This window comes from Aquarana catesbeiana, linkage group LG09 (genome assembly GCF_042186555.1).
Source record: "Aquarana catesbeiana isolate 2022-GZ linkage group LG09, ASM4218655v1, whole genome shotgun sequence".
NCBI classification, from domain to species: domain Eukaryota; kingdom Metazoa; phylum Chordata; class Amphibia; order Anura; family Ranidae; genus Aquarana; species Aquarana catesbeiana.
In genome coordinates, this window is record NC_133332.1 from 45,845,438 (window position 1) to 45,860,891 (window position 15,454).

A 15,454-nucleotide genomic window follows, 5' to 3' on the forward strand; every position below is an offset into this window, starting at 1 on the left:
AAAAAACACACCTCACAGCACCCTGCCTCAGTACTCCCCTCAATAGTCCTCAGCCCTGATCCAAGCAGTGGGCTGGCTCTTGGGAGGAGTTCTGCAAATTTCATAATGCCTTGATGGATGGCAAACTGGAGTAGTGGGTATACCCAGACAAACTGCATTTGCATGCAGACTGCCCTAGGTAACACCCATATAGGATACTGAGCCTCCATGATTAAGGCTTGGTTCACATCCAGGTGTCCTGGATCGTGGGCGGAATTGCTGCGATTCTACCCGCGATCCCGAATCACAACAACTCGCGGGACCCGCCTTCCAATCACTGTTACTTCCAATGGCACCCCAATCTCGGTGCGATTTTGCCGCAATTATCACCTGATGAATCCAGGTACACCTGTTGCCCAAAAGAAGTTCTGGAATTTTGTTTGCGCGATTTTACCGCAATTCGTCGGAGGACAATCGTGGCAAAATTGCAGCGCGATTGGGGTGCCATTGGAAGAGACGGGGATCACAAGGGCATCATGCAATTCGCTGTGACTCGGGATTGCGGGCAGAATTGCAGCGATTTCGCCCGCAGTCCGGGGCGCCTAGATGTGAACGGAGCCTGAAAGAAGTGCAAGAGACAGTCAGGCTGAGGAGGAAAAGGCTAGATAATGCTGGATATTTCCCAGCCAGGAATTAGGTGGGCTGTATTTGGCTTGCTAACAGTGTGCAGAGAAAGCGGAGTGAGCAATTTCAGTACAGGAGAGGAGTTTGTGCAACTGTGCAAGACAAAGGGCTTCGAAATGCAGACTGTTTTTACATTAATGCATTCTCTGAATTAAGGTAAAAAAACCTTCTAGTATCAGCTACCCACGACCCACCTTCTAAATACTTACTTGGTTCCTATTTTGATCCAGCGCTGTACCCTAGACTGCTCTCTCTCGCCTCACAGACACAGAAGCAGCAGCTGGAGCCATTGGCTCCTGCTGCTGTCAATTAAATCTAATGAGGAGGGAGCAGGGCCAAGCCGCATTGTCTGTGTCTATGGACACACATAGCCCAGCTCGGGCGCTGTTCAGGGCCTTTCTGTGTAACACTATTGGGCAATGATGAATGGCAGAGTACAGTATAGTACCACTGAAATTAGTTTAACTGGAGCTACTTGCTCAGTGCGAATGCCTTTTTCTTTTTTTTTTTTTTAATAGGTCCAGCACATTTTCTCAGACATGCTGCATCAGTGCCATAGCACAGAGAAACACAGAATGTAGTCTATCACTACAGAGGGAAGAACACAGGAGGACACAGTGAGGGTGCAGTGCTGAACACACCTGCAGGGTTTTATCAAACCAGCGATTCCCGCTGTTGGCGTGGCTCCCTCCTCCATGCAGCATCTGAGCGGCCGTACGGCTGCTGTACAGATCTTCAGAGTACTTCAGTGCGGTGGCGTCCAGACACACCGTAAACAGACTGCGCTGGATGCTCCGGACAGACTCCCTGTTCAGACGGTCTGGAGATAAAGACACAAATAAAAACTGTGGATGGATTTAAAGGGTAACTCCACCTTCATGGGGGGGGGGGGGGATAAAATATAGCAAGTAAATAAAAACTTTCCTTTTCAATCTGCAGCTCTGTAATTTTCTGAAAAACCCACTGCAATATGGCAACCTGAAGGCATTCTGTACACATCTTGTATAGAACAAAAATGTAATTTCCTTCTTGTATGATTGGCTTACTTATTTTCCCAGAAGTCTTAACTAAGATACAAGTCAGATTTTAGGCATCCCCTGCAACAAAATTTTTTGCTGACATATTCATTAATTACTTCTAAAATGATTACAATATGTCAATGCTGTGCAGTATTCTTACTACAATAACCTTTAACACACACCTTTTTAATCACAAAATCCTTTAACCTACTTGCAATCACTGAAATCTGGCTTCACAAATCTGACTTTCCCCCTCCTGCTGCCCTCTCCCATGGTGGCGTCCTCTGGATTCACTCTCCCAGGCCTGGTGGATGGAAAGGAGGTAGAGTTGGAATCCTCCTATCCCCTCAAAGCACTTTCAGATCCTTCATCCATCTCCCTCTCCTAATTAGAAGCTCACTGTATTCATCTATTCTCTCCAGTTTATTTGATAATTGCTGTGATCTATTGGCCTCCTGGACCAGTATCAAGCTTCCTTGATGGCTTCTCAGCCTGGCTACTCTACTTTCTCTCTTCTGAAATTCCCACAAGCATTCTCGGTGACTTCAACATCCCTGTTAATCTTAACACTTCTGAGCCTAACTTCCTCTTTTGACCTAAAACAATGGACATACGCTTCTACTCACTCTGATGGCAACTGCCTTGACCTTGTATTCTCCTACCTATGCACCCTGTACAATCTCTCCAACAATCCTTTCCTCTCTCTGATCACTACCTTATTAGCTTCACTGTCTCCTTGTCTTCCTTCACCTCGCCTTCCAACTACCTAACCATTACCCATAGAAACCTTCACCATCTTAACCCTTCTCTTGTTTTTTCTGCAACAGATCGTCTCTATGACAAAATGTCAGCCTTGTCCTGCCTCAACCTGGCCACTTCTGTAAACAACAGTTCAGGGTCATACATCCTGGAAACCTTAACCACCTCACTACACACAGAATCAGGCCTGACCGCTAGAAACCTGCCAAGCAGACAATACCAGAAGCCTAAAAAAATGTAGCCGCGCTCTTAAGCGCCTGTGGCGGAATAAGTCCCCACAAGACGTCAACCAATATAAATCTGCCCTTCAAAAATACAATGCTTGCCTCCACACTTCCAAACACTACAACTTTATCACTCCCATTAACATGCAGTCCCCATCAACTCTTTTCTACCTGTGACCCTCTACTTAATCCTTCATTACCTCCACTCACTAACTTACTCACTCCCCAGGAGATTGCTAATCACTTCAAAAATAAGATAGATACAAATTGTGACCAGATCTCCACTTTACAGATATCTCCCTCACCTTACCCTTCTTGTCCACCTGCACAATCAATACTTCCCCCATTTAACGCAGCTACTATAGAGGAAGTCAGTAAACCTTTTTCTAATGCCCACCTAATCACCTGCCCCCTGTTCCCTCGCAAATACTATGGTCACCCTCTGGCTCTATCCTACACTCTTTAACTCATACCCACAATCTCTTCCCCAACCCTCTAAAACATACACTAGTCACCCCTATACCTAAAAAGGACTCACTGGACCCCACCAATCTTAACAACCTAAGACCCATCTCCCTACTCCCTTTTGCCTCAAAACTCCTTGAAAGTCTAGTCTACAACCAGCTGAGCTACCACCTCATCGAGAATAAACTTCTCAATCACCTTCAGTTTAGATTTCGCCCCCAAACACTCCACAGAAACTGCTCTCCTAAAACTCACAAACGTCTTACTAACAGCTAAAACCAACGTTCACTATTCCATACTCTTGCTCTTGGACCTCTCCGCTGCCTATGATACAGTTGACCACCTCCCACCTCCTCAAAAAACTCAAATTTCCTTGGTCTCCGTTACTGTACTCTCCATTGGTTCAAATTTTACCTCTCTCACTGTATCTTCAGTATCACTTACAACTCTACTTCCTCCTCTCTCTGTTGGGGTCCCCCAAGGTTCTTTCCTTGGACCTCTCCTATTCTCGATCTACACCTCCTCCCTGCGTCAGCTGATAGCCCCCCATGGCTTCCAACACCATTTCTATGCTGATGATACCCAAATCCATCTCTCTATCCCTCAGCTCACCCCATCAGTTTCCTTATGCATCACTGATTTACTTACAGACATATCAGCCTGGATGTCACACCACTTCCTCAAACTCAATCTATCCAAAACAGAGCTCATAATATTTCCTCCCACACGTGCCTCTTCCCCTGACTTCTCGCTCAAGATCAATGGCACAACTATCAGTCCGTCCCTGCATGCCAAGGTACTAGGGATAACCCCCACGCCCCCCCCCCACCCCAAATACGTTGACTACTTTTTTGGATTGTACCCCTGTCTTTTAATGGAATAAAGTTGTATCTGAACCAATTGTGCTTCAATTTCAATTCTCATTAAATCACAATGCTCCCAGATTGGCATTGGTGTGGGTATGCGGCCCTGAACATACACTGTCTGCATTTGGTTCAGTGTACCTGCACCTGCATGGATGTCAAAATGGGAGCAGTGGCTGTGTCCGTGCAGCTAATGCATCCCAATTGACATGAATGGGACTGCCGGCACAGAACACCTGTGCATCCCCGTGTGGGTAAACACAGCCCTCTCATGGGTGTACGCTGTAGTACACCTTTGTGAACGAGGCCTTATTGAAAGAGCTGTTGTCATCTGCCGTTCCCTTCATAAGCTTCAGCTGTATTTACTCAGAACACACTTACCACGGATTAGTGTATTGTACGCTCGGCCCCAGCTGTTCCTGTGGTCCGTGGTGAGCACACCCACCGGCTCCTTGTCAGTTTTTTTGGAGTGCGCTCGCAGGAAGAGCATCTGCTGGTGAATCTGGTCTTCTGTCAGTGGAGAACCGTCGCTGTTGTAGACATCAAGCTCAAAAAACTGACGTAGAGCCGGATACGAGAGGGACGACAGAAAAGATGGTAAAAATGAGAATACATATTATAGGGTCAATAACCTCAAGTAGGGTCTATTTATAAAACATTCGTTGGATGAATGTCACAAGCGTTTGTTCAGCCTGCACAAATTCCCCTTGTACGTATTCTCATCTGAATATTTCCTAGGATTGTCAGCGCCATCTAGTGGCCAAAACGCCATCATTTTTATGAAACTCAATAATCAGAAAAAAAAATACTGGATTTTGGCCACTAGATGGAAACGACGATCAAATGAAATAATCCTATTAGAGAAAATACAGGAAAAAAAAGTGTGCAGGTTGGACAAATGCTTGTGACATCTGGTCAAAAAATGTTTTAGAAATAGATCCCCATGTGTGTGCAAATAATGTATAGTGGTCAGGCTTTCCTAACACACATTTCAGCGTTGTATGCCAAGCTCCAATTTCAGCTTTAAAAGTCGAAGATAAGCCACATCCATTATATTCCATGGGCTACTCTCCATAGGCTGCTTTGCATTACGGGGTACAGGCAGGGCTGCATTTTACTTAAAGCACTTGTGGGTCATTGCCTAGAGCAGCAGAGCTAGGGGAATGCCACTCCTTCTGTCCATTCCTACAGATTTGTGACTAACTTCATCAAAAGGACTATACAGGGTAAAAGGGGTCATTAAGAGGAGTCGCAAGACTCCTTATGGTTCAGGAAAGATAAAGCAAGGTAGAACTGTAGCTAGCATTTAAAGCAAATAAGAACTTGCTTTTACTAGCGCATTCTAGCATTAGTTTTTATGGGGAAAAAAAGTTGCAAGGGGCGGAGCTTGTACAATCATGCAGGTGTACCTAGGAAATCATGATCTCTACAAACAGCCTTGAACACAGGGGGCATAGCAAGACTTTGACTTTTTTGTTTCTGGAAGCTTTAATGTTACTTTATATCATACAGTTGAACTCAGCCTCGGTTCACACCAGAGGCGGCACGACTTGCAGGTCGCATCACCGAGGCGACCTGCACACGACTGCCCGGGCGACTTGCAAAACGACTTCTGTATAGAAGTCTATGCAAGTCGCCCCAAGTTGCCCCCGAAGTCGTACAGGAACCTTTTTCTAAGTCGGAGCGACTTGCGTCGCTCCCCTTAGAACGGTTCCATAGCACAGAACGGGAGGCGACTTATCAGGCGACTAGGTCGCCTGACAAGTCGTCCCTGTGTGAACCGAGCCATAGTGTATATTGTTTTTTTTTTAATTCTACCATCTTAACTTTTAAGCAGCCAGACATTGACTTTACTATTATCAAGAGAGAGTCACCTGGTAGTTCTTACAGACGGTCACACGATGAGGTGGGGCTTTGTTCGGTGGCTGCAGAAGGACTCGATCTCTTTTGTAACCAGGCTCTCTACAGGAGCCAAAGAATTTGTTGTACTGGTCGGGACACAAGGGTTGACCTCGCCACAGCTCCTCCAGACTACCGGGGCTGGTTCAAGAGAAAAGAAAGATTTTGAAGCCTTACAATTTGCATCATCTTGTATCTATTAAAGCTGAATTTCAGGTAAATTGCTAAATACATGGATGAAACACACACACACACACACACACACACAGTGAGGGAAAAGAGTATTTGATCCCCTGCTGATTTTGAACCTTTGCCCACTGACAAAGAAATGGTCAGTCTATAATTTTAATGGTAGGTTTATTTTAACAGTGAAAGACAGAATAACAACAAAAATATCCAGAAAAACGCATTTCAAAAAAGTTATAAATAGATTTGCATTTTAATGAGTGAAATAAGTATTTGACCCCTTCACAAAACATGACTTAGTACTTTGTGGGGAAACCTTTGTTGGCAATCAGACGTTTCTTGTAGTTGGCCACCAGGTTTGCACACATCTCAGGAGGCATTTTGTCCCACTCCTATTTGCAGATCCTCTCCAAGTCATTAAGGTTTCGGGGCTGACGTTTGGTAACTTGAACCTTCAGCTCCCTCCACATATTTTCTATGGGTCTGGAGACTGGCTAGGCCATTCCAGGACCTTAATGTGCTTCCTCTTGAGCCACTGCTTTGTTGCCTTGGCCGTGTGTTTTGGGTCATTGTCATGCTGGAATACCCATCCACAACCCCTTTTCAATGCCCTGGCTGAGGGAAGGAGATTCTCACTCAAAATTTGACAGTATATGACTCAGTCCATCGTCCCTTTGATGCGGTGAAGTTGTCCTGTCCCCTTAGCAGAAAACACCCCCAAAGCATAATGTTTCCACCTCCATGTTTGATGGTGGGGATGATGTTCTTAGGGTCATCGGCAGCATTCCTCCTCCAAACACAGCGAGTTGACGCCTCTAAGAGAGAACTGGGTAATCAAAAAACACTAATCGCTGGGTTCTCAGGGCTCCCTGAGCAGAGAGTTGCTGACTGTCGGTCAACAGCTCTCTGCTCTGCGCCCAAACCTGTTCTAAGGCTATTCTGTCTACCCTGTAGAAGGAAGATGCTTATACTTGCCTATTCTGAGGGCACTCCGGTCTGGTCACACGATTGGCTCATAAGCGGCAGCTTCAGTGTAAGGACAGCCAACAACAGATGGCCCAAAAGCCTGGTACACACGATGAGATTATCAGACGACTAATCATCTGGTTTTTTTTTTTGCATGCTAGTCTCCATATCGAAAATGAAGAGTTTACTAAAGTTACGAAAATTCTCGTACGACAAAATAAAAATTTGGAAGCGATGTATTGTATTGTATTTGTCGGACAAAAACTGTACGGATTAAACTAAAATCGTACAAGAAAAATTTTCGTGTTTGTCCCTTGGAATAATTTTGGATGAACTGATTATCATACGATCGCTTTAAAAGCGGTATTTTTCATATGATTTTCTGATCGTGTGTACTAGGCGAACTGAGAGAAGTGCTAAGAGAAGTTCATACTAAGAGGAGTTCTGGATTTTTTTTTTTTTTACAAGAATTATACTTACCTAGGTGGATGCACCACCTCTAACACTGCTGATCGCTCGGTTCTCACAGCTCCCCGAGCAGAGAGCTGCAGACTGTCAGTCGCTGAAAGGCGGAGCCAGGTGCCGGTTTAGGGTTGTGGGTGGATCCCGACCATATTGTTGCAATCTCGCCCCAGCCTGGACCAGCTCTGTGACATTAGCCGACAGCAGGCTTCAGGCCATTGTCTGCTGAAAACGGGTCACAGGAGTGCAGTTTGTTCTGCACAGGAGAAGTACAGTCAAACGAGATTTGGCTGTACTTCTCCTTTAAGTCTATGGGTGATGTCATCGCCCAGGCCCTGCAGCTGTTGTCGGTGATCTCTTCTCTTCACTGAAGCTGGCCACAGGGAGATCATGTGATCGGAATGGAGTGCCCTCAAAATAGGCAAGTATAGACATCTTTCCATTACAGGGTAGAGAGTATAGGATTTAAAATGGGGGTGGGAGCAGGTTTAAAAAGAGAAGTATGGGAATCCAGTTTTTTCCCATAATCATACTTACCTAGGTGGATGCTGCAGCTGTCCCCTGCCGCCTCTACACTGGGAACCGAGCGATCGAACATCGCCGATGGCTCAGTTCTCTCAGCTCCCCAAGCAGAGAGCTGCTGCCTGTCAGTCAGCAGCTCTCCTGCTCTGCTCCTCCAAGCTCATTGGAGCGCCGAGCTGTAGAGGGGCGGGGAGAGGCTGGCTCAGCGGCTCGCTGAGAGGCTGAGATGGCCATCAGTCCAGGCACCTGATTTCTGTGACGTCGCAGAGAGCGGACTCCAGACCGCTCTCTGCTGAAAACGGGTCACAAGAGTGCAAAACATTGCACTCCTGTGACCCAGAGGAGAAGCCCAGCCAAACAAGCTCAGATTGGACTTCTCCTTTAAGCTTTGTTAGCATTTGACTGGACGTCTACTTTAAAGCAATATTAAACCCAAAGCCAAAAATGTAATATATTGCAGCCTGCCAATCATTCAATGTGATGGCTGCATTCAGGTTTTTTTTAAAGGCTTTTTACCCTTTGTTTTGTGTTCTGGCCTGTAACACACCTCCTGTATTAGAGTGCCCTCACTCTGGATGAAAGAGCACAGGGAGCACATTTGGACAGTAACGTTGTCAGTCAAATGGGGGGGGGGGGGGGTGTTAGATGTACTAGCAGATTTAAATATACTAACAAATTAAAGCCAAACTACAACTAATACTTTATATGCAGTTACAGCACACAGATTTTTTTCCTTTTGGGATAAATGTTTTTCATAAATAAAAAAAAAAACTGATCATTGTAAGCACCCATTTTTCTTATCTCTGTAACAGATACATTTGCTGGAGAGCTTGTTTGTTTGACAAACAGGCTTACTGACTGGATCACCAGAGAAAAATAGAAAGAGAAAAAAGAAAACCTACTGCTTTAAAAAGGAACTTTAACCCTGCTCTTTACAGGCTGCGCCCCCACTCTGGCACTGCCATTGTTTTGCATGTGCAGATGCACCAATGGTCTCTCCCTAGCCTTCAGGTTCTAGCAGAGCCCTTTGGTGCATCAGCCCATGTGCAAGTGATTTTCCCTGCATGTTGTGCAAAGACAGGGAAGGTTTTGAGCTTTCCCGATAGCAGTCTTTCCGCGCAGGGGAAAGGGAGAAGGAAAAGTAATTCTCGTCTAGGTACAAATAAAACGTTAGATTAAAAAAGAAAAGAAAAAAAAAATGTCCAATTGTGAGGGGGGGGGGGGGGGGGAGCCAGGGCATTATGACATGACCTTTAGGATGAAGGTCCGCTTTAACATTGAAGCAAGGAGTCCCTATAGGACACTGCTCCAATTTTATTCTAGATTTGATCATCCAGGTCAAAATCGGTGTACACCAATTTTGGGTTGTTTGAGAAGCTTTTAACCGCTTAAGGACCGCCCCGTGTACATGTACTGCAGCAGGGCGGCCCTTAAGCGCAAAACCACATCCGATTTCTGTGATTGGACACAGCAATCCGATCGTTCGAGGCAGAAAGGCGGTCTGCCTATGTAAACAAAGCAGACGGCCGTTCTGTCAGAGAGGAAGAGAGAGATCTTCTGTTCCTGCTAATCAGGAACACAGATCTCTCTCTTCCTCCACTAAAGCCACCCGCTACACAGTTATGCTCCGTACACACGGTCGGATTTTCCGATGGAAAATGTCCGATCGGAGCGTGTTGTCGGAAATTCCGACCGTGTGTGGGCTCCATCGGACATTTTCCATCGGATTTTCCGACACACAAAGTTGGAGAGCAGGAGATAAAATTTTCCGACAACAAAATCCGTTGTCGGAATTTCCGATCGTGTGTACACAAATCCGACGGACAAAGTGCCACGCATGCTCAGAATAAATAAAGAGATGAAAGCTATTGGCCACTGCCCCGTTTATAGTCCCGACGTACGTGTTTTACGTCACCGCGTTCAGAACGATCGGATTTTCCGACAACTTTGTGTGACCGTGTGTATGCAAGACAAGTTTGAGCCAACATCCGTCGGAAAAAATCCTAGGATTTTGTTGTCGGAATGTCCGATCAATGTCCGACCGTGTGTACGGGGCATTAGAAATCACTTCCTACCCTTTGATTGCCCCTAATGTTAACCCCATCCCTGCCAGTGTCATTTATACAGTGAGAGTGCCTTTTTTTTTTTTTAACACCGATTACCGTATTGGTGTCACTGGTCCCCAAAAAGCGTCACTTAGTGTGAGATTTGTCTGCTGCAGGATCGCAGTCCCGTTAAAAAAAAAAATTGCTGATCGCCGCCATTACTAGTAAAAAATATAAAAATAAATAAAAAGTCCCTAAATCTATCCCATAGTTTGTAGACGCTATATCTTTTGCGCAAACCACAATATACGCTTATTGAGATTTTTTAACCAAAAATATGTAGCAGAATATATATTGGCCTAAATCAGTGGTTCTCAACTCCTGTCCTCAGGACCCACTAACGGGACAGATTTTAAGTATTACCTTGGGGAGATGCAGACTAGAATACGGCTCTGAGCAGCAAATGATATCACCTGTGATGTATTTCAGCTATCTTGCAAACCTGGCCTGTTTAGTGAGTCCTGAGGACAGGGGTTGAGAACCACTGCCCTAAATTGATGAAGAAATTTGATTTTTTACATCTTTTTTATTGCATATGTTTTATAGCAGAAATTGTAAAATATTGTTTTTTTTTCAAACTTGTCGCTCTTTTTTGTTTTTAGCGCTAAAAATAAAAACCGCAGAGGTGATCAAATACCACCAAAAGAAAGCTCTATTTGTGGTGAAAAAAGGGACATCGATTTTATTTGTGTACAACGTCACAATTGTCAGTTAAAGTAACGCAGCGCCGTATCGCAAAAAATGGCCTAGTGATTAAGGGGGTAAAACCTTCCGGGAGCTGAAGTGGTTAATGAAGACTGTTTCTTTACTGAAATCAGACGCATATCTTGCATTTGTTTTATGTGGCATATATGATTTTCGGCTGATCGGTCATTGTCCATTACCAATGAAATTGAAAAATAACTACAACTAATGTCTGTCATTTATTCAGCATCTAGAACACTGCAATGTTGTTTGCTTTGCCTGAATTGTTACTGTACAAAAATAGGTCTATGTATGGCCAACACAGAGCAGAGAGCAGTTATGATGGGTCCCCACTTCCACTAAAATGTCTAGATTATTGCTGTTTGCATTATTTATGAATTTATTACAGGCATTTATATAGCACCGTACACAGCACTTTACATACTGTACATTCCCATCAGTCTCTGCCCTCAAGGAGCAGGCAATCTAATTATGAAAAACTCAGATTATAGTAAAAGAAAAATGGACTTTAACACGGCTGCAGCGCTTACAGGAATGCATCTTTAGCTCACCAATTTGCTTGCAGTCTGGAATTGCTCTAACATTCTGAGTCTTTTTTTAGCTGCTTTGCTGGCCACTGGACAAAAATCAAAAGTTTGATTCAAAAATAGAAACAAAATAGTGTAGCCACGGCTGCTGTTAAGGATCACAGGGCCCCGTACAGCCTACCCGACAGGCCCCCTCCCCCCCCAAAGAAAATATCAAATGAAATTTTCGCAGGAAAAAAAAAAAAAAAAACACACTTCTAAAAGCATTATTAGTGGACACAAACAACAAAATCCCTGATAAATCTAACAGATAGAACTGTATTGCGTTAATAAAGGTGGGTGTGTGAATGAGGTCTCCATCCTGAAATGACCCCCGTGTGTGCCATCAGCAGCTGCCAGCGGGAGGAAGCCGGAAGTGCTGTGAGGGAAAGGGCAAACAGGGGGGCCCCAGATAGCAGAGGGATGGGGATGATCTGAGCGGTGGAAAGGGGGGGGGATAAAGATACTAGAACCAATCCCCCTGCTGTGCAGCCGTAGAGGGAGAGGAGGAGAATCCGGTATCGCTGCAAGAGGTGTCAGCAATAATGCAGTACAGGAGGCCCTCCTGCTCGGCAGGTGCCTGGGCCCCCCTTTTGAACTGATGGGGTCCAGGCCCGGTTTAGGAGGGCTGGCTGTACTGGCTTATCAATGGTCCTGAGTGTAGCACTACTAAGGGCTGCCAGATTTCCAGGCCTTCCCACACAACCAGGCAACAGGAATTTTGCTGCTTTCTCACAGACTCAAGAATGGGTCCAAGGGATTTTTGTTTTTTGATTTATGGGTTAAACTTGGAGGGAGACTGGGAATGCCTGGAACTGTAGAACTTGAATTAAATCTTTGAGGACTTGCTAATCTCTCTGGCTGCTAGGTATTAATGTAAAAAATGCTGTCCTCCCGTAGGATTGATGGCCCTGCCAAACTGACAACAAAAAGTTCCGAATGAAGTATGCAGGGGCTGCTACTTAGAGAAATACTATCACACCTGGCTGCTCTGAACCCAAGCTAGAGGTGTAGGATGGCTTTGATGGCTATTAACTAGCATTATGCAGTCCCTTGGTCTAGCTGAGGCTGGCAAAGAGCTGAGACCTCCAGCTGCTCCCTCTCTCTCCCTTGTCCAGCACAGGAGTCACCTCCAGGCGACTGGATCCCACACTCTGCTCCCTCACTGCCAGGCTCCTGAACATTTACCCCCTCTACCCCCCCCCCCCCCCCCGGCCCTTTAGCCTCTGTTCCTCCTCCCTCTAAGTTCAGGAACTATCCAGCAAGTTCTAGAAGCCAGGGGGTGGAAACAGGAGGCCCAGCTCTTGGAGCTCTGCACAGTAAACACAAACTAATAACCCCAAGTTCCTCTGCCTACAGAGGAGCCAAACTAAATTCACCTACTCTGCACACGGAGGGTACTAGAATAGCTTGAGCTACTGACATCGGTTACGTTTTTTTTTTTTAAAACAGATAAATAGAGCCAGAAGAAAACATGTAGATGAATCGAAATTGAGCAAGTTCAACAGGGAGCAGCCGAATTCTGATCCTTATACAGCCATTCCAACTCAGCAGACGTTAACCTAGCAAACAACTTTTATTGAAAGGGGAAGTTGGAAAATTTTAATTTATTCTCCGGCTGCGGCGCTGATCAGTGAATTCGAACAGTGGAGTCCCAGCTGTAAGAATACAATAGTACACTAGGGAGGATTCCTTCATCCACTTTAATTGTGTGGATAGGGGAATGTGTTAAAAAAAAGGGAATCATCTACCCAACAAAATAGGTGGAATTTCAAACAAAAATGATTTGGAAAATATTCTAAGTCCCCTTTCACACTGGGGCCGCAGGCATGTTAGCGCTAAAGCGCCGCTTGTTTTAGCAGTGCTTTTTGGCTGCTAGCGGGGTGCTTTTAACCCCAAAGAAGAGGTTAAAAACGCCTATGTTGTGGCACTTCCGAAGTGCTTTTCAGGCACTTTGGAAGGGCGGCCCTTTCATTTCAATGGGCAGGGCATTTCAGGCGCTATTTAGAGGCTATTTCTAGTGCTAAAACGCCTGAAAACTGCCTCAGTGTGAAAGGGGTCTAAGAAAGTCTGTTCATTTTTCTAATCACTAGTAGGTCAAATCGAAATTTGTTTTTGACTGCAATGAGAAAGTTTGAAGGAGCAGGATGGAAAATTTTTCTCAAACTAATTTCTAACAGTGTATGTGGTTTTTGTTTGGTAAAGTCCATTCATTCCAAAATCAAAAAGCAAGCAAAACCTTTTCCTTTCAAAATTCTATACATCTATGGCCAGCTTAAAGGGGTCGTAAAGGTATTTTTTTTTTTTTTTTTTTTAAATAACAAACATGTTATACTTACCTTCACTGTGCAGCTCGTTCTGCACAGAGTGGCCCCGAACCTGGTCTTCTGGGGTCCCTCGGCGGCTGTTTCAGCTCCTCCCCGCAAGCATTTACCACCTTAATGCGGGCTCCCTCGCATGGTGATGAGTGCTTGCGGGCGCGCTCCCGTGATACAGCCGGCGGCTATAGCCGCTCGCTGTATCACTCGGCCCCGCCCCCCGGCGCGCCGCGTCATCGGATGTGATTGACAGCAGCGCGAGCCAATGGCTGCGCTGCTTTCAATCCATCCACTGCAGCCAATCAGCGACCAGGCTGAGCTGCAATAAAGATGACGAGGACGAGCAGCGAAGATTCGAGGCGTCAGGTAAGTAAAACGGGGGGGCTGGGGGCGGCGGTACTGTCAAAAGTTTTTTCACCTTAATGCATAGAATGCATTAAGGTGAAAAAATTTTTACCTTTACAACCCCTTTAAGGCTTCAGCTAAAAAGTGTTAGCATTCTGCTGGGAATTTTTGGATGTCTCAGATCACCTATTTACAAAATAAAGTATTGGGAAGGATTGTTATTGGACTCCAGCTCTCTCTTCAAATGAAAACAAATATGCAATTTATTTATAAGCAATTGTTTTTATTGTAAAAAAATATTTTTAGTCCTAAAATTAAAAGGCTAAATAATAATAAATAATAATGTAAAACTATAGAAAAAAAAATTCCTTTAAAAACAGATCTGATCTGTGCGCATACACCAGAAATAGTGAGCATTGTTTGCTCGTTTGCACCTTTTACTTTACAAACAATAAAGTTACCCTTAAAGAAAAAAAAAAAACAAAAAAAAAAAAAAAAAAAAAAAAAAAAAAAGCGTACCTTTCAATTTTGGCTTTGAAATCCAAAACACCACATATTAATTTAGAGGCAAATCTGAAATCATATGAAAGAAGACATAAATATGGGATCTCCAAAGCATAAATAAAAAAATTTAAAAAATAGCTGAAAAAGAACAATTCAAAACACCATTAGCAAGTCTAAAGCTCCCCTCTACCAGGCTTCTAATTGTATCATTTGTTAAACCTTACACTAAATTAACTTTTTTTTCTTACAAACCCCAATTAAAATGATATGCCCATTATAATTAGCTGTTTCTACTTCACATTCCACGTGATTTCCTTATCCTCATTTGAGAACAAAGTTCAAAGTTAGGCTGACAGAAGAAAGTAGGAGAAAAAAGAAACCACTGGGGGCAATTGTTTATTTATAATTTATGCCACAATTGCCAATGATCAGAATACGACAGAATTGATAACATGCACTGAGCCAATGAAAGTGATTTTACCGCATTCCGACAAGTCTCTTGAGGCTAGTTGTTACAAAAAATAAGTAATAATGAGCTGCCAATGAGGACCCCTGCTGAAAAAGCTAGCTGCCCGACTGTCATGTTGATCCTTCGATGCTGAGACATGGAACTGGAATGCAGATCAGGTGTTCAGATCTCACGTCAAGCTCACTTTCTCCATACTTGTTCTGGGTCAGGGGCTTATAAAATACTGACGCCATTGTGTCACCTTCACAGCCAGGCAAATGGGGTTTTCATAAGGAGGAGGTATGCAATGAAAGCCTGCAAATTTTATCTGTGCAGGTTTCCTCTACTTAATCCATTTTTCATAAAAAGGAAAAATCCTTTCACTGTGCAATATTAAAACAAGCTGGTAAAGATGGTAACAGTGGTACACAGATC

At 44.3% G+C, this 15,454-nt stretch overlaps 1 protein-coding gene across 1 annotated transcript in view; it reads right to left on the reverse strand.

The window, feature by feature from the left end:
• LOC141107576 (carnitine O-acetyltransferase-like) overlaps positions 1–15,454 on the reverse strand; it is a 76,680-nt gene that overhangs the window by 40,858 nt on the left and 20,368 nt on the right. The window contains exons 4-7 of the mRNA XM_073598418.1: positions 14,587–14,640; positions 5,868–6,033; positions 4,375–4,549; positions 1,305–1,483 (exon numbers count right to left, since the gene is read on the reverse strand). Of these exons, the coding sequence (XP_073454519.1) occupies positions 1,305–1,483; positions 4,375–4,549; positions 5,868–6,033; positions 14,587–14,640 (574 nt within the window). The remainder of the gene's footprint in view (positions 1–1,304; positions 1,484–4,374; positions 4,550–5,867; positions 6,034–14,586; positions 14,641–15,454) is intronic.